General features: G+C 36.8%; 2 protein-coding genes and 1 long non-coding RNA gene across 4 annotated transcripts; 2 read left to right on the forward strand and 1 right to left on the reverse strand.

Annotated features, from left to right (window-relative positions):
- The first annotated feature begins 3,271 nt into the window (after positions 1-3,271).
- LOC145166345 (alpha-amylase 3, chloroplastic-like) lies at positions 3,272-15,787 on the forward strand. Its single transcript, XM_079085298.1, has 13 exons — positions 3,272-3,616; positions 4,130-4,260; positions 4,348-4,402; positions 4,488-4,610; positions 4,703-4,823; positions 4,906-5,231; positions 5,324-5,940; positions 13,995-14,184; positions 14,276-14,382; positions 14,625-14,874; positions 14,967-15,089; positions 15,180-15,347; positions 15,440-15,787. The coding sequence occupies exons 1-13, from the start codon at positions 3,317-3,319 to the stop codon at positions 15,596-15,598; spliced, it is 2,670 nt and encodes an 889-aa protein (XP_078941424.1). The 5' UTR covers positions 3,272-3,316; the 3' UTR covers positions 15,599-15,787.
- Positions 15,788-16,806: 1,019 nt separating this feature from the next.
- LOC145166346 (pectate lyase 2-like) lies at positions 16,807-18,713 on the forward strand. Its single transcript, XM_079085299.1, has 4 exons — positions 16,807-16,994; positions 17,135-17,759; positions 17,841-18,083; positions 18,184-18,713. The coding sequence occupies exons 1-4, from the start codon at positions 16,807-16,809 to the stop codon at positions 18,403-18,405; spliced, it is 1,278 nt and encodes a 425-aa protein (XP_078941425.1). The 3' UTR covers positions 18,406-18,713.
- LOC145166347 (uncharacterized) lies at positions 16,808-19,054 on the reverse strand. Of its 2 annotated transcripts, none has more exons than XR_013740491.1 (4): positions 18,935-19,054; positions 18,703-18,842; positions 17,155-17,734; positions 16,808-16,924 (listed from the first exon to the last, which is right to left on the reverse strand). It is a non-coding gene; the product is annotated as an uncharacterized LOC145166347 (long non-coding RNA). The 2 variants fall into 2 exon arrangements; XR_013740492.1 differs by having other exon boundaries at positions 16,809-16,924; positions 17,159-17,734.
- Between the last annotated feature and the right edge of the window lie 5,414 nt (positions 19,055-24,468).

A 24,468-nucleotide genomic window follows, 5' to 3' on the forward strand; every position in this document is an offset into this window, starting at 1 on the left:
GTGGAAGACCCTCAATTAGGGTTTCATTAAAGTCTATGTACGCCCATCGTACGTGACCTAGATCCCAACTCGCCAATAACTCAGTACGCTAAGCGTACCAAGTGGTACGCCCCACATACTGCTTTTCCACCAGTACGGTAAGCGTACCAAGTGGTACGCCCCACGTACTACTTCAGGGACCAAAATGCATAATTTCAAAATAGAACGGTCATAAGGTACATACAAGGTCACAAGTGTTACACTTCTTCCCCACTTGGATCAGACTTCGTCCTCGAAGTCCGTCGCTCCAAATAACTTTGGGTAATGCTCCCTCATCTTATCTTCGGACTCCCAAGTCCACTCCGAGCCCTTGCGGTGCTGTCACTGCACCTTCACCAAATCAACTACCTTGTTCCTCAAGGTTTTCGTTTTTTGATCCAGAATCGCCACCGGTCTCTCAATATAATTCTGGCGGTCATCCACCTGAATGTCCTCCAAAGGCAACACTGCAGAATCATCTACCAAGCACTTTCGCAACTGAGAGACATGAAACGTGCTATGAATCTAACTGAGATCGGCTGTAGGTCTCAACGATATGCAACCCGGCCCACCTAGGCCAAAACCCTGAAGGGACCAATATACATGGGGCCCAACTTGCCCCACTTCCTGAACCGTATGATACATTTCCAAGGTGACACCTTCAGGAGAACCATATCTCCCACTTGGAACTCCAAGTCTGAACGACGTCTGTCAGCATAACTCTTCTGCCGACTTTGAGCTGTCTGGAGCCTGCTACAAACCTGCTGAATCAGCTCAATGATCTTGAGCACCACCTCGGTACTCCCCATAACCCGCTGACCGACCTCGCCCAACAAATTGGGGTCCTGTATTTCCTCCCGTAGAGCATCTCAAAAGGAGGTCGATCAATGTTGACGTGATAATTGTTGTTATATGAAAATTCTGCTAACGGAAGATACGTATCCCAATTCCCATCAAAATCCAACACGCACGCACGCAACATATCCTCAACGGTCTGGATAGTCCGCTCACTTTGACCATCGGTCTGCGGATGAAATATTGTACTAAAATGGAGACGAGTGCCCAACTCGTCATGAAACCGCTTCCAAAATCTTGAAGTAAAACGAACATCCCTGTCAGAAACCACCGATACCGGCACCCCATCTAAACAGGTTATTCGGATTTTGAAATGAGGGTTTCGTTTTAGATTGGCGATTTTGAATTTCCGACTATGATAATTGTACCACGATACTAATGATAAGATAGAAAGTAGAAATAACTTATCTTGGAATACAATATTCTCTTCTACATCCGATTCCATGTTGTCTCGTTTTGTTCATAATGTGATTCCAGGATATGATGAATACTGTTTTTTTATTTTCTCTAAATGACTGAATAAAAAGATAATTCCAGATTAAATGGTTAGATTTGTAAGTACAAAATTCTTGATTATTTTGGGTAATCTAAAAGAACACGTGGTTAATTAGATTTGTGAATGTCTCTATTTTTCAAGAGTTATATACATCATATATACCGCATTCCCCCGTCAAGTCTAATATAATTGCGTCCTTGATTATTTCAGCTTTCTGTAATATGAGTGTGGGACCTTGTATAATTTTTTGTGGCCACCATACAGTCGACATGGTTGGAAAGGTCTTGAATGATTGGCATGCATCCAAAAGTTGCTAGATATTTTTTAAATGGTTATTCTTTTATACAAAAGCCACACACATATATATATATATATATATATAGAGGTTTAGATTGTGATATATTTATCATTTTATTCTAAAAATATAAAAGACTTATTTCTGTACGTAACACCTACTTTGTACCATTGTCATCTATCACTTTCCAAATTAACCAACATCAAACCTCCCAAGGTTTTGATATATGCTCAAAATCCTTTATTAGGAGTAGACCTCGCAATGAGGCGGGTTTGGAGCGAATCGACCTTGATCCAAACCCTTTTAACAAATTCTAAAACCCGATCCAAACCCGCTCCATAACCCGCAGGATTTTGAATAATCAAACCTATACTCTTATCCACCGAATCAGCAGATATCCAAACCCGCCCCGTAACCCGTAGGTTTTTTGAATAATCAAACACATTTTACTTAAATCATAAAATCACATTTGTTAAATAAAATAAATGTTGATTTAGAAAACACATTATGTACTCGAAGACTTTCAATTGGAATTAAAATCATTATCGTAGTTACTTCCAATTGGTTTTTGACCCTCGATTGCATTGATAGAGAATAACAATTAGAAACTTTCTTCCGGTTGATAAATGAATTTATTGATTTATAAATGAAATTGGTGATTACATGATGAAATATAAATGAAATGACATCATGATTCTTGGGAGAAGACTGGAAGTCTAGAAGTTGAGTCCCCGAGTCCTATGTATAAATAGTTTAGTCTTTGACATTTTCTCTTTGGACTTTCGATTGAAATTTAAAGTAAAATTTAGACAGTATAAAATATAAATGTATAATTCTAAAATTTGTATGGGGTGGGTTATAAATGGAGCGGATCTGTGATGATCCATACCCGACCCTTTTAATAAAAGGGTTAGCGGGTACGGGTCGTTAACGGGTAAACGGATCAAAAACTATGCTCCAAACCCGTATAATTATTAAGGGTTTGGATCGGATCAGGGTCAAAACCCGTTCCATTGCCAGACCTAATTAGGAGAACAAAATGAAATCCATATCAAAAGGGTAAAACATATAAAAAGATAAACCGGATCTTGTGGACATTTTATACTAAATCTGTTACAGTGTATAAATTGCATAACACTAACTATATTTTGATAAACGATCAAAACCCTTTAGTAACAATGCTTATTGATTTATCCTAATTAAATTATTATTGTTCTTCTCATAAGAACCTAACCACCTTTTTCTTCCCAAAAAGACACAAACTATTTAATTAAATATAATTTGGCTTTCATGAGTCATTTTATACATAATTTCTTTTAACAAAATAATACTAAACAATTTGACAATTAATCTGAGTTAGAAATGGCTAAAATACAGATAAACTATTTACAAAGTATATTAATTAGGAGCAAAAAATATATATGTACATGTATATGACTGATTGTTGTATTGCCTAAAACTAAAATATTAATGAGATGACCTTTAGAGAAATTACAAAAATATATTACTGTTTTATGACTTTATTTCTAAACTTTGAGGGGTAAATTGTAAATAATAAGGAGTTCGAACCAATATTAACTGAAACCAGCACCACTGACTCCCTCCCTCCCTCTCTCTCTCCTCTCTCTCTCTCTCTCACACACACACACACAATGGCGACGGTTCCTCTTGGGACTCATTTCCACCATTGTTGTCGCTTAGAAAGCCCTAAAATTCGTATAAATTCCAGAAATTCTAAACGATCTCATTTGTATTACAGTAGGAAAGGGAGTTTTGTGGTAAAAAATGGCGCCAAAAGCGGCAAGTTCGGACCTTCTTTTGATTGTAGGGTTCTGTCAACCACCGTCAGAGCTTCTTCTAATAACTCCACCTCGGACACAGCTGTCCTTGATGCACCGTTGTCCGATGACGTCATCTCCAGAGAAACTTTTCCATTGCAACGCATCGAAAAGGTTCGTTCGAACTAGAAATTGTGTGTGTAAGCATGGGCTTATGTTTTTGATTAGTTTAGCGGAAGTCTAATTTGAACAAATCGGAGGTTAAAATATGAAGTAGTGGAAAGGGCATTGTATTGTTTATTTGGTTAAATGTAGTTTAATGGATGAAGTTCAAACGTTGATTGATAACTGGTATAATTTGGTTAGTGGCACTGAGCAACAAATTCGCCATCATAATCTTATAATTAAGAAGAATATGAGTATACATGGACGTGAGGACCATATATGCACATTGTTTCTACCCGATTGTTAAATCTGCTATGATAACAATTACTAGACTTAAAGTAGAATAGTTTGATGTCAAATATGCAAAACATTTCATTTCAGTTTGTTGAGCAATGCAATGTTTGACATAAAAAATCAAAATGCAGCTCTTTTTTAGGCAATGGAGAATGGAGAAAAAAGTTACAAGAAAGAAACTCTGATGTGAATTTATTGCTCTCATGGTCTTTTCAATATCAATTACAGGTGGAAGGAAAGATACTAATCAAATTAGACAGTGGTAAGGATGAGGAAAATTGGCAACTAACTATAGGATGTAACCTTCCAGGGAAATGGGTTCTTCATTGGGGAGTTAATTACGAAAATGACATTGACAGGTTTATGTTATAATGTTATATATTTTAGTACTTTGAACAAGATTAAAAAAACAAACATTTTCTTACTTTTATACTCAATGCCTATAGTGAATGGGATCAACCTCCTGCTGAAATGATACCTCCTGACTCTATTACCATAAAGGTATCTAATTTCTTCAATTTTATATTGGTTTAATTCACTTCATTGCATTTTGGTGAAATTACATTCTTGTACCTCATCTTTTCAGGACTATGCAATTGAGACCCCTTTGACAAAATCATCAACTGTCACAGAAACAGATTCAATCCATGAAGTGAAGATTGATTTCAACACTAAAAGTTCAATTGCAGCTATAAATTTTGTACTAAAGGTAGTAGTTGAACTGTTGAAGTTGTTAGTGGTTAATGATCTTCATTTACTTTAAAGTTATGTCTCTTTTCACTTAATTACTCAATAATTTAGGATGCAGAAACTGGATCCTGGTATCAGTACAGAGGAAGAGATTTTAAGGTGCCACTTGTCGATTTCTCATATGCTAATGAAAATGCTGTGGGAACCAAACAAGGGTTTGCCATTTGGCCAGGTTGGATCATGGAACAATTTCTGCTGTATTCTTTTAGCAAATTGCAATCACTAATTTTTCAAATGTCTTTTTTTATGAACAGGGACTTCAGGGGAGTTATCAGGTGTAATGGTTCAATCAGAAAACTCAGTTTCTGAAGATGAAAATAAAAGTGATAAGTTGAAGGAATTCTGTGAAGAGCATTCCATTGTAAAAGAAACTTTGGTTGAACATTCCATGAATGTTTACATAAAGAAAGGTTCAGATGCATCTAATAATGTGCTGCATATGGAGACTGATATACCTGGTGATGTTATTGTTCATTGGGGAATCTGTAAAGATGAGAGTTTGAAGTGGGAAATTCCTTCTGGACCTCATCCAGATAACACATCAGTATTTAAAAACAAAGCTTTGCGTACTCAGTTACAGGTATGCTTTTTTTTTTTTTTTCATTTATTCTTACACTGTTTTTACCTAGAGTTAAAGTAGGTAAAAACAGCAAACCTTTCATCCTTTTGCAGCATGGATGCAGTGGAGTATTTCCATTAGATCAAGAAGCTTCCGGATTTCTTTTTGTTTTGAAACTTAAGGACACCAAGACATGGATTAATAACATGGGGAATGACTTTTACATACGTATCCCAAAAGAAAGCGTCTCCCAGAATCCAGAAAATAACAATGATGAAGAAGAAGCTGTTTCTGGTGCATATACGGATGAAATCATTGATGAAATTAGACATCTGGTAACTGGGATATCATCTGCAGCCAACAGGAAAACAAAAAGCAAAGAAAAACAGGAGATTATTCTTCAAGAGATTGAAAAGTTAGCTGCTGAAGCGTATAGTATTTACAGAAGCTCTGTTCAAAGTTTACCACAAGAGATTGATGAGTTTGAAGCTGTGGATGTGGATGTGGAACCACCTGTTAAAGTAAGTTCAGCAACTGGTTCAGGATTTGAGCTTCTGTTTCAGGGATTTAATTGGGAGTCTAATAAGTCTGGAAGATGGTATGGGGAACTACAAGAGAAGGTTGAAGAATTGGCTTCACTTGGGTTTACTGTTGTTTGGTTGCCTCCACCAACTGAATCTATCTCACCTGAAGGCTACATGCCAAGGGATCTATATAACTTAAACTCCAGGTACTTTAAATTCTTAGACATAAAGTTCTCATATCTTATGCATGCTTAGTTTCGGATCAGTTTAAGATTGATATGAATTTGAATCATAATATGAATCTCTTAGTTTGATAGAGAAGCAGACTGTAATGTTTAAGGTTGAGGGATACGGAATATAATAAGATTATATGTAGCTTACATTTGGACAAAGTCTAGTGGCTAGTATAAACAGGTATATAGATATAATATAAGCAGAAATGGAAAGAAATGAAGATAAGAGAAATCTGATCGTGTATTATGTGTCGTGAAGTGAGTAACACAATAGAAGAGAAATGTTTTTATATGCCGTCATGACCGACATAGAACAAGGCTAAAGGCACTCACAGACACAATGACTCACAACCTAAGACACGAGAGGCTATGACTATGAGTCGCCCTAAACTATTTGCGACAACCAACTTCTAAGAAGCAGTAGGATAGGTTGCATCCCCCCTCAAGCTAGATGGTAGGTAGAACTTGTAGCAATTGAAAACGAGAAATGGGCAGTATATTGGTGAGAATGTTAGCAAGCTAGGAAGTCGTTGGCACATAGCGAATTTACAAAGACCAATCCTGGAAAGACATGTAGGTTGATCTCAATATGACAATTAGGGATGAGCATACGACCCGTGGGACCGGAAAAAAACCGGGACCGGACCCGGACCAAACCGGATTATCATATTAGTGGGCCGGTTTTCGGGTTTGGTTTTTATCATTAATCGGGTTTCGGGTTTGGACCGGACCGTACCCGAATTCAAGGATGTAACCCAGACCGGACCGAAAAACCAAAAGTTATTTTCTTTTTTTGATCAGCAAACAGTAAGTAAGAATTACCAAAATAAAAAAAATGTTGTCCGATTGAATTGATTCGGCCTCTCCTGTGTCACATTAGAGTGTCAAATTTTTTTTTGTTTCGGCCTCTTCTCTTGATTGCATTATGGTGTCGCTTTCTTTTCTCGAAAAACCAAAAGTTATTTCCTAATATAATTTTTTTTAATAAACATAGTGTAGTTTTTTTTTTTTAGAAAAAAATTATGCAGTATTTTTTAATAAAAATAATGTTGTTAAGTGCAAATTTTTTATAAAAAAAGTGCAGTTTTGTTTTATAAAAACAGTGCAGTTTTTTTTTTATAAAAATAGTGTAGTTTTTTTTAATAACATTTGCACGTGTTCTAATTAGAGTCCTGCAACGTACCGTTGTATTCATGTTCTTTTATATATTTTTTTAGTCGAATTGTGCAAACAACAAAGATACGAATGATGGATGTTACCTAATAAGATTATAATTTGAAATAGTATGCTAGATAGTAACATGACAGCCAAAACCTGAAACCGTAAACAACAAACATACGAAACCCAGTTTGGTATCAAGAACAAGATTGGACCGAAACCGTAAACAACACTACCAAAGTCTAATTCGGTCCAAAACCCAAAACCTGGTACCCGAAACCGGACCAGACCGAACCCGGACCCGCTACACCCAAAAACGGTCCGATTTTCGGGTAAGATAATTCACGATTTTCGGACTTCGGGCTTTCGGTCTTTGGGCCGGTCCGGTACGGGTTCAACCCGTTGCTCATTCCTAATGACAATATGGCTGGACTGGTGCCCTGGCCAAATATCATACTGATAGGTATTAGATTCGGTCCTAGGGTTAAGTCCGATTACCTGAGTTCGAGACAGGTGATCTTCAAGAGTAGTCAAAGACTAGATAAACATCCTTATTTAAATAAAACTACCATAATTAAACAAGCTTTCCTTAAATAAACCTAACTTTACTTGTAGCTTACTCCTTGCGTCTTTGGTGTACCCACCCAAATCGTCCAGGAGATCCAGACGTATCAATACACCCCTCTGAAACACGTATCTTGCCCTTAAGGTGAAAAAATTGACGATTTATAACCTCGAACAGCTCCCATGTTGCGCCTCATACTCCGGAAGATCCAACCTACGAATCAAAACCTCTTGTCCATTGGTCCCATCACACACCCCTTCCAACTTCCTCGGTTGCAGCAAAACTTCCTTATCCATAGTCGCCAGAGGAGCAGCTACCCGATTTCCAATGGCCTTACGTAACCGAGACACATGAAAAACATCATGAATACGAGAGGTCCGGGCTAACTTCTCATTTTGGCGTCTTGCCATAGACTGTTGACGACAAGGCTTGAGTTTCAAATAAACCCAATCACCAACAACATATTGAACCTCCTTGTGATGCAAATCTGCCTGACTTTTCATCAACTGTTGAGCTCGAAACAAATACCCCTTTAGTTGTTGCAAAACATGATCTCCTTCATCTAAATACTGATCCACGGATCCAACTACTGTTCTGGCGTGACCATAGTAAAAGATAAATGTGGAGGGTCACTGTCATACAATACTTTAAAAGGAGTTGTTTTAGTGGACGTATAAAAAGAAGTATTATACCAATACTCTACCCATGCTAACCATTTACTCCACCATCTTAGAGTATCTTGAACAAAACAACGAAGATATGTTTTGACACAACGATTTGCGACCTCAGTTTGGCCGTCGGACTGCGGATGATAAGCGATATTGCGCTTGAGATTCATCCCTTGTAAGTGAAACTATTCACGCCAAAATTGGCTTAAAAAAACCTTGTCACGATCATAAACAATTAACTCTGGTACGCGATGCAATCAAATCACCTCTTTAACAAAAATTGTAGCCACCATTAGCGCTCTGTAGGGATGATTTAATGGCACAAAATGAGCATACTTACTTAAACGATGCACAACCGCAAAGATAACAGTAAAACCTTCTGAGCTAGGCAAACCGTCAGATGAAATCCATAGTAATTTCCGACCACACTCGTGTTGGCAACTCTAGTGGTTGAAGTAACCTATTCCGAGCTAATGTAATGCTGAGTATTTCTGACGTTGGCAAATATCACATTCCGCAACCATTTTAGCTATATCGCCTTTCATGCCGCTCTAGAAAACTTCTCGTGCCGTACGTTGATATGATTTTTGAACTCTTGAGTGACCACCCACCAACCTATCGTGAAATTCGCGAAAATTTTGGAATCCAAAACGAGGGCCAATTTAATACCAACCGTCCCTTGTATAAAACCCTTTCCGATTCTAATGTGTATCCCGCCGGTACTTCCTCCCCATTTGTTATTTTCTGCTTAATGGCGACAATACTATCCAACAGATCAAGATCTTTCCATAATTCTTCCCATTTAATCTTTACAAGTCGTGGTGATTACATTAAATTGAGTTTTGGGTACCTTTCATGAGAGCGCGTCTGTCGCTTTATGTTCTTTCCCGAACGGCAAATGATATCAAAAGTGTATCCCAATAGCTTAGATAACCACTTCTGATGGTCCTTAGTAACCATGCGCTGCTCTAATAAATACTTCAAACTTCGTTGATCGGTGCAAATTACAAACTTCCGACCTAAAAGATAGGGCCGCCGCCGTTGAACCGCTAACAATATCGCCATGAGCTCACGCTCATAAACTGATTTCATACATGCACGGGTCCCCAAAACGTGACTATAGAAAGCTAGTGGCCTGTCTTCTTGCATTAAGACCGCCGCAATCCCATAGTCGGAGGCATCTGTCTCTATTATAAATTCTTTTGTAAAATCTGGTAGTGCTAGAATCGGTGCCCGCACCATTACGTTTTGAAGTTGTCGGAGCGCCTTAGTAGCGTCTTCTGACAACTTAAACCCATCTTTTTAGTTGTTGCATTAGTGGCAAAGCTATTTTTCCATAACTATTGACGAATTTGCGATAATATCATGTTAGCCCTAAAAAAACCTTGGAGCTCACATAGTGTTTTAGGGAGCGACCATTCCAACACGACGTTAATTTTATCGGGATCGGCCGAGACTCTTTTTGTCGAGAGTATATACCCCTTGAGCCAAAAAACATTTCTTTTTATTAACGGAAATGTGATTATTACGACGTACCTTAAAAACCATCACAAGATGCGTCATGTATTCAGCTGCTATTTTGCTATATACAAGTATGTCATAAAAAAAACCAATACAAAACATTGTAATAAGGGTTGGAACACTTTATTAATTAGTGGCTGAAAAGTAGTTGGGGCATTGCTTAGCCCGAATGGCATTACCAAAAATTCGTAGTGATCGTCGTGTGTTCGTAATATGGTTTTGGAAACATCTTTTGTCTTCATATGAATTTGATGACAATCGGTTTTAAGACCGATCTTTGAGAACATTGCGGCCCCGTGTAGCTCATCCAATAATTCATCTATTACGGGTATTGGAAACTTATCCAAGACTTTCGCTTTGTTTAATGCATGATTGTCCACGCAGAACCACCAACTCCCGTCTTTCTTTTTAACTAACAAGACCGCACTAGAAAATGGGTTTGTACTTGGTTGAATGATCTCCACATTTAACATCTCTCATACCAATTTCTCGATTAAATCCTTTTTTGTGCAAATGGTTAACGATAGGGTCTCACACTGATAGAAGTCGTTCCTTGTAAAACAATTGCGTGCTCGTGGCTGGGGACGAGCGAAGGCCTGTTGACATTTCAAAAATGTCGTGATGTTCATCGATCAAGACTTGGAATTCCGCTGGAAACCGGTTGGGCGTTTCTGTTTTTTCTATCGTGTTTAATTGCAATAGAAATCCATTACTTTCGTGTTTCAGCATTCGAGTAAGAGACTTACATGATACTTACTAGTGTTTTGGATAAGCTTGGATTTCCTATGAGTATGACTTGACGGTTGCCTTCCCAGAATGTCATTTTTAGATCTTGCCAATTGACGGTCATATCACCTAGTGTACGTAGCCATTTAATGCCTAGAATGACATTGGGTAATGGATAAAAATCTTCTACTACTTTCGATCATTTGGTAAGGTGAGTACAACCCCTTGCAAGTTCTTGAGCTCTTATCCGTTATTTTGTTACCTATAATAACCCGTATCGTCCCTTGCTTGATGTTGTTAAATCTAGTAGGGCTACCACGTGTTTCGTAGCGTGTCTTGACGTTGTTAAACCCCGCCGATGCGGAACTTGTTTTCGCAGCCCCGCCCGACCCTGTTTTAGCTAAGGACGCACTACTGTCATGTTTGGCGACTCCCATAGAGTGGTTCTCATCCATTTTTATCACAACTCTGATGGCTTTGGTTAAGGTTTCGGGCTTCATGATCCGTATCACTGACTGGAGATCTGCTTTCAATCCTTTTATGAATGTACTTTCCAAGACCTTCTCGGGTAGGTCAAGAAGTTGGCCAACCAAACTTTCAAACTTAAAGACGTATTCGCGAGTCGTTCCTTCTTGTTGGATGTTCAAGAACTGTTCGTATATGCTTCCTTCTTGTGACTCTTGGAAACGATTGACCAATTTTCTTTTGAATTCGTCCCATGTTCGATGGTCCTGGCCGCGTTCCAACGATACCACAATGAAGTTGATCCTTCCATGCAAATCGATGCTGCCCTAAGATAGTCTTTCTCCTTGATTCCTTGAATTTCAAAGTACCGTTCGATCTTGTAAATCCAACCATGCACATCTTCCTATTCAAATGTTGGCATCTTGATTTTGCAGTAGTCCCACAGAAGGACCTTCGACTTTCCTCCCGTGTTCTCTTTTTGCGATCCCACAGATTCCTCTTCATCTTTGTCGTCTTCTCCAAAGGTGAACCCGATCAGAAGGTCCCTTTTCCTTCCTTTTCCATCCGTTTTTCGAGTCTTGCTTCAAGTCATTAAGTGTATTCATCAACTCTTGAAACCGAGTGGTACTTTCAACCCTGCTTTCTGCAGATTTGCTGCCTCTTCACACATCTTGGCCACATCCGTTTCTAGATTACCGATCCTTTCTGTGTTGTTGAGTTTTGACACCATACCGCAGGATAAACTGCGTTGATACCAATTGATAGATATTAGATTTGGTCCTAGGGTAAGCCCGATTACCTGAGTTTGAGAACATGTGATCTCCAAGAGTAGTCGAAGACTAGATTTTAATAACCGATAAAATTAAAGAGCTATGGTGGCATCATATTTGTAGTGACCTGCTACAGTTGAACTAGGAAAGCTAAGAACTAGGAAAAGAATCATATCCTAACTACAATACTGGATAAACATCCTTATTTAAATAAAACTACCATAATTAAACAAACTTTCCTTAAATAAACCTAACTTTACTTGCAACTTACTCCTTGCATCTTTGTTATACCCGCCCAAATCATCCATCGTCCAGGAGGTCTAGACGTATCACATACTCTAGCTCATATAGTCGTTGAGATTTGTTGGATCTCATCCTTGGTTCAGAGTTACGCTTACCTCTACCTTTTTCCTTGTCCACCTACTTAAAGGTGCGACAACATTGGCTCAACGTAATCATCCGCCAATCCCGTTTCTATCGGTTTGACACACCTATCTGCACCAGTGTGATAAGTGTAACGTGCATAAATCTTTACTCATGGCATCCCATCATACAATCTATTTCTAGGCTCAGGTTAAAGGTAGTAGATTTAATAGTTTGAAAGAGTTGTGGTTGATAAAGGACATGTTTGTTGACTGTTTTGGGGTGATGTGTATTATCTCAGGATTTGGTTGTTATGGCATGAGAAATGGAAGACATATAGTAAGAACAAGTATAGTAAAAATAGGAGGATAGGATGATGTGATGGATGAAACAAAGGTGGTGGTACCGTTGATGGAGTTGATGTTGCTATAATGTAATAAAGGGTAAGACTATTTGGGTCATATTTGATGGAGAAGTAGTATTCCACATAATATAGAAAATTTAGAAAGTAGTCTTATGAAAGACAACATGATGGGAGGTATGTGTTTTTCAAGTAAGTGGACGTTAGTTAAGATATCCTTTTCGATTGGAAGCATAACCAACAAAAATGCAAGAAACTTCCAAGGAATGGATAACATAAGCATATGGATATATTGGGAGCACAACCAACAAAAATGCAAGAAACTTTCAAGGAATGGATAACATAAGCATATGGATATATGTAAAATATAATAATGAGTTTCAAGGTTTGAGATGGGATGCAATTGATAATGAAGGATGTGGTAGCATACACATTGTACCAAAATTTGTGATATTGTGGCATGCAAAAGACAGGACCATGCTATCTCAGATGAGTCTGTTTTATCGTTGTGGTATAGAGATTTTGTATGTAATTACAGACTCGAACAAAAAGTGGCCTATTTGGCCTTTGAGTAGTCTTAGGAGCACCATCACACTTGCTTTTTTTTTTTTTTTTTTGACTTTTATGGGAAAAAGATTTTTATATGATTTTTGAAGTGATCAAAAAAAGCAAGGGCATTTGCACAATGTGGCAATGGATATATCCATGTAAATTGGTTGTACTTGTTAATAAATATAAAATAGTCACGAAATCCAAATCGATAATACCGTGTGGGGGATGTTTTAATGTATTACTTCCAATGGAATTTTACTATACGAATAATGTTGAGGAAAAGTTAAGGGACTAATTTTAGCTATGTTACAAGCATACATATGTTACTAAAGTAAATTTATTAGAAAAAAAAAAGTTTATTAAAAGCATATGAAGAAGGATGCCTGAGCTGAGTGCCAAACAAGAGTTGAAACAAAAATTTTACTCTCACATCTCGCCCTGCTTACATGACAACGTTTGATATTCATACAGTTACGAGGAATATGAATAATTAAGGAACATAGTCATCATTGATGGAGTAAAGCAATGCCGAAAAAGATGTATACTCGACAGTTAAATACAAACAAACGGAATTTACAAATATGACAGTAGGATGCAACATTTTTTGTTTTGAGGCATATCACATCTAGGGTTCCTAAATGTGGTTCTCTTTCTGGATTTTAGATGTCAACAGTCGGACATGCTTATACCAAATCCCTCAACAATGTATTTTAGTTTATACCCGTTCTCAATTACGCCCATAAATGTTTTTCTATTTTACTTCCAATGTTTAATATTTTGTTAAAGCTACGACTCATTAGTTTCCCATTCTCATAGCGAAGAAAAATGATTGATACGTATTTACTTCATCCTACATTCACATGTATTGTGTTGATCAGGTATGGAAATGTTGATGAGTTAAAAGCCCTTGTCAAAAAATTCCATCAAGTTGGTATAAGAGTTCTAGGTGACGCAGTCATAAATCACCGCTGTGCACATTATCAAAACCAAAACGGCGTTTGGAACATTTTTGGTGGTCTATTAAATTGGGACGATCGTGCAGTTGTTGCTGATGATCCCCATTTTCAAGTACAATCCTTTCTCTTTCTCCACATTAAACATTTTCATTTTTTTTTAAAATAAACTTCCACTTTATTTATTTTTTATCTTTTACTTTTAGGGCCGGGGAAACAAGAGTAGTGGTGATAATTTCCATGCTGCTCCAAACATCGACCATTCACAAGAGTTTGTAAGAAAAGACCTAAGCGAGTGGTTATGCTGGCTTAGGTTTACTCATCACCCCCTTTCTTTATTTCTATTCATATATTCTAGACTAAATTACCTTTTTGGTGCTTGAGAATAGCTGACTTTTTGAATTTTGGTACCAAAAACGTTACAAGAACCTCAAAATAAGGACCAAAATTGCAAGAGAACTTTTTGGGACGAAAATTGAATAATTTCAGCTATATATACTCAAGGACCAAAAATGCAATTTGTTTCGATGTTTTTATAAAATGTCATAATTTTAGGAAAGAGATTGGATACGATGGATGGAGGTTGGATTACGTGAGGGGATTTTGGGGTGGTTATGTAAAGGAATACATGGAAGCAAGCAAACCCTACTTTTCCGTAGGCGAGTATTGGGATTCTTTAAGCTACACATACGGTGAAATGGATCACAATCAAGATGCCCATAGACAGCGAATTGTTGACTGGATTAATGACACTAATGGATCTGCTGGCGCCTTTGATGTCACAACAAAAGGAATTCTTCACTCTGTAAGTATTTAAAGACAAAAATTAATTTTCCAAATTAACCTTTTTTAAAAGTAATTAATTAATAATAATTTTATTTTGTACGTACATGACAGGCAATTGAAAGAACCGAATACTGGAGATTAAGCGATCAAAACGGAAAACCTCCAGGTGTTCTTGGGTGGTGGCCTTCTCGTGCTGTAACCTTTATTGAAAATCACGATACTGGTTCTACACAAGTATTAATTAAATTAACTAACTTTAATTTTCATGTTTCACTTTTCTATGCTATTTAAGATCGAAAAAAGTATTATTAATTTATATTGTAGGGTCACTGGAGATTTCCAGGTGGAAAGGAGATGCAAGGATACGCTTACATCTTAACACACCCTGGCACACCATCTGTTTTCTATGATCACATGTTTTCCCGTTACAAATCCGAAATTTCTGCACTTATCTCAATCAGGAGCCGTAATAAGATACAATGCCGGAGTACAGTAAGTATCATGAGCACCTTCACCTATAACCTATTTTTAAATTCCTTATGCTTATATTAAATTAAAAATTTAATCACCATTTATATATATAGGTTAAAATCGTGAAGTCAGAGAGAGATGTGTATGCAGCTGTTATTGATGATAAGGTGGCAATGAAGATTGGACCGGGTCATTATGAACCCGATGGTGGGTCCCATAATTGGAAGATGGCGGCTCAGGGAAATGATTATAAGGTATGGGAAGCGTCATAAACGGCTTGATCCATATATATGTGAATAATGAATATATGTAAACATTTTTGTTTTCAATGATGAACATATGGTTATATTTTTAGAAAGTCAAGTGTTGTATGCTAAGAGGATTTACCCATGAACATACATTGTATCATGTGAAATTACTTGTTGTTCACCTTCCATTGATGAATCTTTATTTTTGTTCTAGATCTTGATGATTTTATATAAAGTCATTGTGAGTTAGAAGTTATTGTTAGTTTCATTCAAAACTCAGAAGTATGTGTAGGTTTTTGATTATATATGTTAAAGATTTAATTGTTAATGAGAACATATGGATGGATACAAATGCCCTTAAACTATTTTATACAAATACATAACTAGTCCTATTACTATAATTCTTCCATAATATGTTTATCCAAATGTTAGTATGGTTAGTTTGTCTAACCGACAAAATATTATAGAAAGTAAAAAGAGTTTTAAGACCGGAGCCTTTTAGAACTTAAAATTGAATATGTGAAATATATTTTGTGATGTGAGAAATCGTAATAAAAAGGCAGTCATAGAGCATACTAATCCAATCTCTATAATCACGCTTTAGTCTTCCACCGTTTCTCGAACATAGATATACATAATGTTGCTCGATAGAGTTTACAACCCATAGTCTAGAACTTACGTTCTTCCATAATATTTCTCTTGTATATATATATATATATATATATATATATATATATATATATTTTAAGTGAATGATCAATGATGATTAGAAAATCTTGAAGTTCTGTTCTGATTATTATGTCCAAAACAAAGCAATGCCTTATTGGTTATTAATTATATATAAGGTCTGCTGTACACTTCAACAAAATATAGAAGGTCGTCGAACAACCACTCTGTATCTCTCATTTTAGGAGCAAAACTAATGAATGTGGTCTTGTCCTTGTTTTGCGGTCACGGCATTTTCACTTGGTGTCCATTTTTGTAGCAAAAATTGTGATCACCAGGTATTTAATTAATTTCTTGGTAAACCACTTATTACTAAATATATATAAGCAAAATTTTCTTATTTAAACGAGGAATTGAAGATCTAAAACAACATATATAATCAAGGATGCCATTGTTTTGGAATAATTAACATATATAGCTAGCGATTAACTTGAGATTCATAATAACACAGTGTTTTAGGAACTTTTGAGGAAAAAAGTTGTGTGCAAAAGAGAATCATATATACAATGGGGAAACATAAGTTCGTTTTGCTTTTCACTCATATCTTGGTTTTCATGGCTCCGGTTATTTTTGCTGGTCTCTTCTCATCACCTGAACCTGGTAATGAACTAGACGACAAGGATGCTGCAATGGATGCATTTATTAATCCTCATGATCCCGACTCGTTTGCAGCAGAGTTTGCCGATGACAAGGGGTGAGTATATATATATATATATATATATATATATATATATATATATATATATATATATATATATATATATATATATATATATATATATGTTTCTTCTTTGCATTATAAATTTACATTAATTTATTGTAAAACTCTTGTAGTTCAGAAAGGAGGGACTTACATACCACATGCGAAGCAAGAAACGATATAGACAAATGCTGGAGGGGCAAATCCGATTGGGCAGAAAACCGTCAAGCATTAGCCGATTGTGTTCTTGGTTATGCAAAAGGAACCACAGGTGGCAAGGGTGGAGACATCTACGTGGTGACTGATCCTTCAGATGACGATTGTGAGAATCCAAAGGAAGGGACGCTACGTTTTGGTGTTACTCGAGATAGACCTTTATGGATTACATTCGACAAAGATATGGTGATCACGTTGAAACATGAGCTCGTGATTAATAGTGACAAGACAATTGATGGTAGAGGTGCCTCTGTCGAGATTGCTAATGGTGGAGGTCTGGGTGTATACAAAGTGAACAATGTCATTATTCATGGGATCCACATACACCATATAAAAGTAGTAGATGGTGGAAAGATTAGGACTTGTGAGACCAAAGCTGGGTCAAGATCAAAAAGCGATGGAGATGCTATTTCCGTTTTTGGTTCTACAAAGGTATGGATCGACCATGTGACACTCGATCATGGCGAAGATGGGCTCCTTGATGTCACCATGAAAAGTACAGCCGTAACCATTTCCAACTGCGATTTCAACCATCACGACAAAGTAAGAAGCATTTGAATATCATCAAGCTCAATGAGCGTTTCTTTTTTTGTAATCTCAAGTTTGCAAAATATGCATGAACAGGTGATGTTGCTAGGGGCAGATGATTCGCATACGGAAGATAAAGACATGTTAGTCACAGTCGCATTCAACAGGTTTAATGAAGGATGTACCCAAAGAATGCCTAGGTGTCGTCATGGTTTTTTCCAGGTAGTTAACAATGACTATAACAAATGGAAAATGTATGCTATTGGTGGTAGCAGTAACCCTACTATCTTGAGTCAAGGCAACCGATTTTTGGCTGCTGATGAGAAAAGATTAAAACAGGTATGCAAAAGCACCCATTAATTAATTACCCATGCATGCATGTATATATAATTGTCTTTTTGTATCGATATGATCTAACAAAAGAATTGATGTTTTAAAGGTGACAGCGAGGAATAACGCTGCTGAGGATGAATGGAAGAACTGGAAGTGGAAATCGGAAAATGACATTTTCTTAAATGGAGCTTACTTCGTACAATCAGGTGGTGATATACAACCAACCCCTGAACAGAGTGCAGGCCTGATTCCACCTTCCACGATACCCGTTGAGACACTCACTCGTGATGCTGGCAAACTTAAATGCCTACCTGGGCAGCCTTGTTGAGGACTCTAAAACAAAAAAGGCAAATATTGATGTTCTGAAGGTGACATGAAGGAATGATAACCCTAAGGAAGAGTGGAATTAAAGTACTCGCATAACATGACAATTTCCTAATTGACGCTTACTTCGTAGAATCCGGAAAAGATGTACAGTTAAGGAACCTCTGAATAGTCAATACAAAGACATCATGCTTCTGTATAATTTATAATTTATAATTTATAATTTATTTTTACTTTTAGTTTATGTTTGTATATATGACACCTTGGCAATCCATGCGATCTATCTTAGAAGATTTTGTACCTCTCTTTATATATGTTCTTTTTCCTTGCCACAAATCGGTCCATTTGTTTTTTCAGATATCAAGTTTAGTCCAATTTTCTTGTACCTCTCCACCGCCATTCGAAACAGCCGTCATCATCAAAACAAAACCAAAATCAAATCTGATCAAAATTAAAACCATATGATGAAAGTCAAAATCAATACCAGATTAGAATCCTGATTCCAAATCAAAATCAAAGTTGAAAATAAAAACCTGATAAAAATTCTGATTCCAAAACCATTAATTTCTATGATACAGGTTTCTGAAACATGCTGAGTTTAGGAACGATTTCAAAATCCGGGTTCCAAAATCAAATCAAAGCTGAAAATCAAGATCAAATATGAGGAACCATTGAATGGAACCACTATTGTCTCTTCCAAGTCCGTTGTTGAGAAAACACAAGATAATAACAGACTTGAAAATCCAAATTAGAGATATTAACACAAGAAATCTTAAGGCAAAATGGATGTGGTAGTGGCTCTAGCTGTTTCACGTTGGGGATGGGGAACGAAGGATAGAGATGGTGAAGGGGTTGGCTGCAGTGGTTTGAAGTGGCTGGAGAAGACAGTCTCGAAGAAGAGAGAAGAAAGGGTGAATGGTTACGGTTTCCAACAATTGTGGCGATCGGTTTCTTGTTAGGTTTCCGGTTACTGAACATCAGAGGGGCCAGCTAGGGTTAGGATTCGAGTGCTATATTGCTCCAAAGGGCTTTCCGAGCTCACGAACTTATATCATGAACCCTGTTTGGGCTGACTCCAAGAATTCCGGTAGTAGCAAGACGTACCTGTATGGGTGGTTCTTCAATTTTCGGAGAGGCATCGTCGATGGTAAAAATAGGGGAGGTGAAAAAATGAGAGTATGAGAGGGTTGTGTCTGTATAAAGTTTGTGTAGGTAGGAGAGAAGGGTTGTGTCTGTATAAAGTTTGTGTAGGTAGGAGAAGAGATGGCCAGAATGGGCTGTAGACAAAAAAGGAAAAAAAAAAAAAAATTCAGAAAAACTGAAATTTAAATAAATTAATTTTATAAACTGAAAATAGTTTTTCGAAACTTTTATAATTTTAATTTTAAAATATTGAAAGAATGTTAAAAAGAACATGTAAAAAAAAATATATAAAATTTCTAAAAAAAATATAAAAGAAGCTATCAGTTTTACTCTAGAAAAAAAACTAATTTTAAAAAACATAAAAAAGAAAATAATAAAAAAAATTAAGAAAATATTGCAAACAATATCTATAAAGTTCGTAAAAGAATTACACATGTTAAAAAAGATGCAACCGCAACTGAAAATATTATTAATAGAAACGGTAAAAAAATTAAAAAAAAAAAATTCAAAGTTTTATTTTCAAAAAAATCAAGTTATAAAAAATTGTGGAAACTATAAAAAGAAAATGTATCAAATCGGTAAATCAAAGTTTAAAAAATAAATAAGTTATACCAAATTTCTAAAAAAAAGTACTTGGAAAAAATTAAAACTGAAGAGGTTTGAAGAGACAAGTCAAGTGTTGCGCCGCGCAGAACACACGTAGAAGTTTTGTAGTCTGAAGTCTTCCAAAAAACAAACTGCTTCGAGAGGGCAAATGTTGTGTATGTGCTGCGCCGCGCAGCAAAAAATGGTTTGGAGATGTTTTAAAAAAAAAAGCAAACTACACTTAAGTGGGTGGAACAGTCGTGGTGGAGTGGTGATATTTATTTATTTAATTTTATATTTTGAAATCATTTTAATAAAAGAAATGTAAAATAAATTAAAAATGGTATAAAAGTAATAGTAACCACGATATAAATTGAAACTATATGGACCTTCCTTGAGACTTAAAAAAATTAAGTACCAAACTTGATATGTTAGGAATTAATATAGACCATTTATAAAGATTTATCTTTCGATATTCACGCAATAACAATTGCATTATTGTCCGTCGTGTAGGTTCCAAAAAACATGTTCAGTCTTTATTCTCAAAAATTAACTCTAACCATCCATTATATCGTAAAAAGTACATGTTTCGTCCTTACAAACAAGAAATGACTATATTGCCATTTTTTATTTCTTTTTCGTTTAATTTTCAGATTTATTTTGGGGTTTTATTCGTTTTTTAGAAAAGTACCCCTACAATTCATTCTTTAAAGTATTTCTGTTTCAAGAACTTCCCAAAAACAACAATCCACCATCGACTACCGCCAGAAACCATTGCTTTTCTCTTCCTTTTTTCTCACACACAGACACACACATACACACATACACATACCTCTCTCTCCCCCTCTCTCTCTCTCTCTCTCACTATCTCTCTATTTCTCTTCGCTATCCTCATTCTAAACCCCAACACTTCCACCTATCACTTTTAACACCTCCTGAACCACCACCAGTCATCAACCAAATGATATCATAAAATTTATACTAGAACCAAACCAAACCAAACCAGTAATCAACACCGACAAACGATGGAACTCGATTTGAAACCCTAAGAGGTGGTTGGAAACCCCATGCGACATTCGAAACCCTAGGTGGCGACTATTGATTCAAAACCTAGGTGGCGACGGGTTGGAGAGATGAAGGTGTTTCTAAGACATTGAAGTTTCGAAACAACTCACATCAGATCTTAGGTCTAAGACAAAACAGTGCACGAAACCTTAAAGAAACCTCAAATCAGAGATGAAGTATTCATATTGGAAAATGAGGAGAACGAGAGAGAGAGAGAGAGAGAGAGAGAGAGAGAGAGAGAGAGAGGATGGATTTGGTCTGTCCAACGGAAAAGTCGACCCGAAACAAGAAGAGAAGAAGGAGGGTTGTAGACAATGTTTCCGAGAGAAAATGAAGTGGTGGTCGACGATGGTGGGTGGTGGTCCGACGATGGTGGTCCAACAGTGATGGAAAGACAGTGGTGGTGTTGCTGATGTTTCTGTGCGTTGATTAGAGAAAAAGAAGAAGAATGGTATTAGGTTAGGATTTTAGGTTGGAGCAGGGTGGGATTGGAATTACTTTATTTATTTATTTTTAATTTAAATACAAAATAAATTATAATTAAATTAAAAATAAAACAATGAGGGTAATATAGTTATTTTATAAATTACTCTTATCATATCTATAGATTTTACACATGTTGTAAGATAAAATTAACATCACCAATACATATAATCTCTTAATGTATAGAGATAGGTTATGATGTATGTATATGTTAGGCCCACTCTAGGCCTATTACGTTTAACCTATTTTCCTATGTATTTTGTAACTGAATAAAAGCTATTAATAGAAAATTATTATCCAATATAGTATCAGAGCTTATTTCCTAAACCTTAACTTCCCTTTGAGTTTTGTGCTTCTCTCTAAGTATTGTTGTCGACATCCCCTATACTTCCAAATCAACAATCCTACCCCCTCACGTCCTTCCCTTTCGAGTGCAAAACCCTACGGGCTAACCAACATCAAAGCTTTCATTCATTTTGTTTTTTATTTTATCTTAACCTGTAACGCCCCGTTCCTGATACGCATCAGTTCATTTAATATTAATTTTGTAAAAGCTACTCGACGAGTTGGTAGCCCTAACTCGTCGAGTCGATGCCAGATTGGACGCGGGGATTTAAATGGTCTACTCGGCGAGTCGAAGCCTGGACTCGACGAGTAGGTCTGTCAGGAGGAAACCCTATTTTCGGGTTTTTGCACCCTATTTAAGCCACTTATCCCCTTTTGGGCCTCCCTTACCAACCTCCATGTCCTCCAAAACCCTAATTCATTGTGAGCTTCTTCCTTGAGAGATTATTGAGGTTTTGAGTGTGTTTTTGTGATATAGAAGAGAGTTGGAAGAGCTTGGAGCCATCAAGCTTGTGGAGAAGATCAAGATCCAGGATTTCATCCATCTTTTGCAACCTTCTGAGGTAAAAAGCTCTTAGCTTGATAACCCATAGCTTAGATCTCTTTTAGTGTTGATTTATGGGTCTTTTGATCCCTTTGAGAAGGATAAGTTGCTCTCCATGGGTTGTATGCCAAGCAATCCCTTTTCCTGTGATATTTAGCGTCTAGAACCATAAAAGAGGTCTTGAACCCGTTTTTGTCCAAGCAATGGTCATGTTCATGGAAGTAGGTTGCTATAACTTGAGTTTGGGACCATTTGAGGTGTGCAAAGCCATCAAGTCTCCAAATTTATAGAAATGGACCATGGAAACGATTTGGATCTGTATTTTGGAGCCTTATAAGTGTGAAATCAACTGTTTAGGTTAGATCTGCAAAGGACTCGATGAGTTCATACGGGAACTCGGCGAGTCCGATCAGGATCCTCGATGATGGACAACCTGGGAACTCGACGAGTCAATAGGCTGACTCGGCGAGCCGAGTCACGATTTTAGGGTTTCTGAGTTCTAGAACTCGACGAGTCAATAGGATGACTCGGCGAGTTAGGTCAACCTAGAAGGTTGACTTTGACGAAAACGTTGACTTTGACCAGGGGTAAATGGTCATTTTTGATGGGTTTTGAGCATTCTAACACTCCTATGGTGTACATGCAACCCTAGAAACCTTGGATCTATGTTTTACTAAGATACATGCAAATTTGTTTTTCCAAGGTTCTTAACCTAACTAGCATGGCATGAGGAACTTTAAAACACAATAAGCTAGTAGAGTTACATACCTTTTAGTAGTGGTTGATTGCTTGGAGTTTGAGAGCCTAGCACCAATAATGTGGATGCCTCAAACGAAAGTCACAAATAACCACAAACCTTGGAAACTTGAGAGAATAGTTAGAACACTTCTAGAAATTGCCACTCTTAGTTCTCACACACAACTAGTGCAAAATCAAGTGCCAAAGACTCCTTTATATAGTGTGGTGGATTAGGGTTACATCCATGTAAACCCTAATACCCATGGCTTTTCATTTCCATGAGATCCATGGGTTAAAGCTCCATGGACTATCCATGGACTTACCATGCAAGCCTAGCCCATTCTAAATAAGCATTAGCCCACACTATATAAATACAAGAGTCCATATTTAATTAGCCACACTTTTGATCACCAAATTAATTCTAAATTAATTTTAGATCAATACTAATTAAATAATATGATTTCATATTATTATATTAGAACTTATAATATATTAATAAATCATAACTTATACTATTCTCAAAAGATTATCCATATAAATTGTTCGGGTGAAGTGCAACCCAAATGGACCATGACGGGTCGGGTCAAGTACATCTCAAATATAGTTATGGACTTAGACACCTTATCCAACAGTCTCCCACCTGGATAAGTCTAATAACTATAGTTGTATTTATGACTTCAGGAACCGACCGACAATCGTAGCTCTTAAAACTCTGATGAACTATGAAGCGCCATTTTAGATAAGGGATCATATAATCCTCTGTTCTAGATATCAGCCGGACAAATACATGGAACAATGTCTTACTTATTGTCCAGCAGTTTGTTTCTTGATTTCCGATTTGTTTGACATAGAAGTTGATTGAACACATCAATTTAGTTCTGACCGGACCCGATACATGGGTCAACACAAAATCATCGAGGGGCCCAGATATCGCTTCTAATCCAAGAAGGAACAGATAAACTTCGACTCATATGCTTGTTCTACTACTTGTTGAATCATACACAAATGCACGTTTTATAACATCGAGTTACCAATGCGTTTTCGTACAATCAATGTATAACCAACTCATAGTCAACAACTCATATCTCTAGGTTTGAAGACTTATATGATATTACCGTCTCACGATCACTCGAGATAAATTCCATGAAGTGATACAAGTGAGCG

Source organism: Lactuca virosa, chromosome 3 (genome assembly GCF_052849685.1).
Source record: "Lactuca virosa cultivar CGN04683 chromosome 3, Lactuca_virosa_CGN04683_v6, whole genome shotgun sequence".
Classification (NCBI taxonomy): domain Eukaryota; kingdom Viridiplantae; phylum Streptophyta; class Magnoliopsida; order Asterales; family Asteraceae; genus Lactuca; species Lactuca virosa.

What these genes read in the sequence shown, in the direction of transcription:
- LOC145166345 (XM_079085298.1), top strand. Translation starts at nt 3,317, where the DNA reads ATGGCGACGGTTCCTCTTGGGACTCATTTCCACCATTGTTGTCGCTTA. An exon ending in CATTGCAACGCATCGAAAAG is followed by an intron (nt 3,617 to 4,129) that starts GTTCGTTCGAAC and finishes TATCAATTACAG; the next exon opens with GTGGAAGGAAAGATACTAAT. An exon ending in CTTTGCGTACTCAGTTACAG is followed by an intron (nt 5,232 to 5,323) that starts GTATGCTTTTTT and finishes ATCCTTTTGCAG; the next exon opens with CATGGATGCAGTGGAGTATT.
- LOC145166346 (XM_079085299.1), top strand. Translation starts at nt 16,807, where the DNA reads ATGGGGAAACATAAGTTCGTTTTGCTTTTCACTCATATCTTGGTTTTC. An exon ending in GAGTTTGCCGATGACAAGGG is followed by an intron (nt 16,995 to 17,134) that starts GTGAGTATATAT and finishes AAACTCTTGTAG; the next exon opens with TTCAGAAAGGAGGGACTTAC. An exon ending in ATGAGAAAAGATTAAAACAG is followed by an intron (nt 18,084 to 18,183) that starts GTATGCAAAAGC and finishes GATGTTTTAAAG; the next exon opens with GTGACAGCGAGGAATAACGC.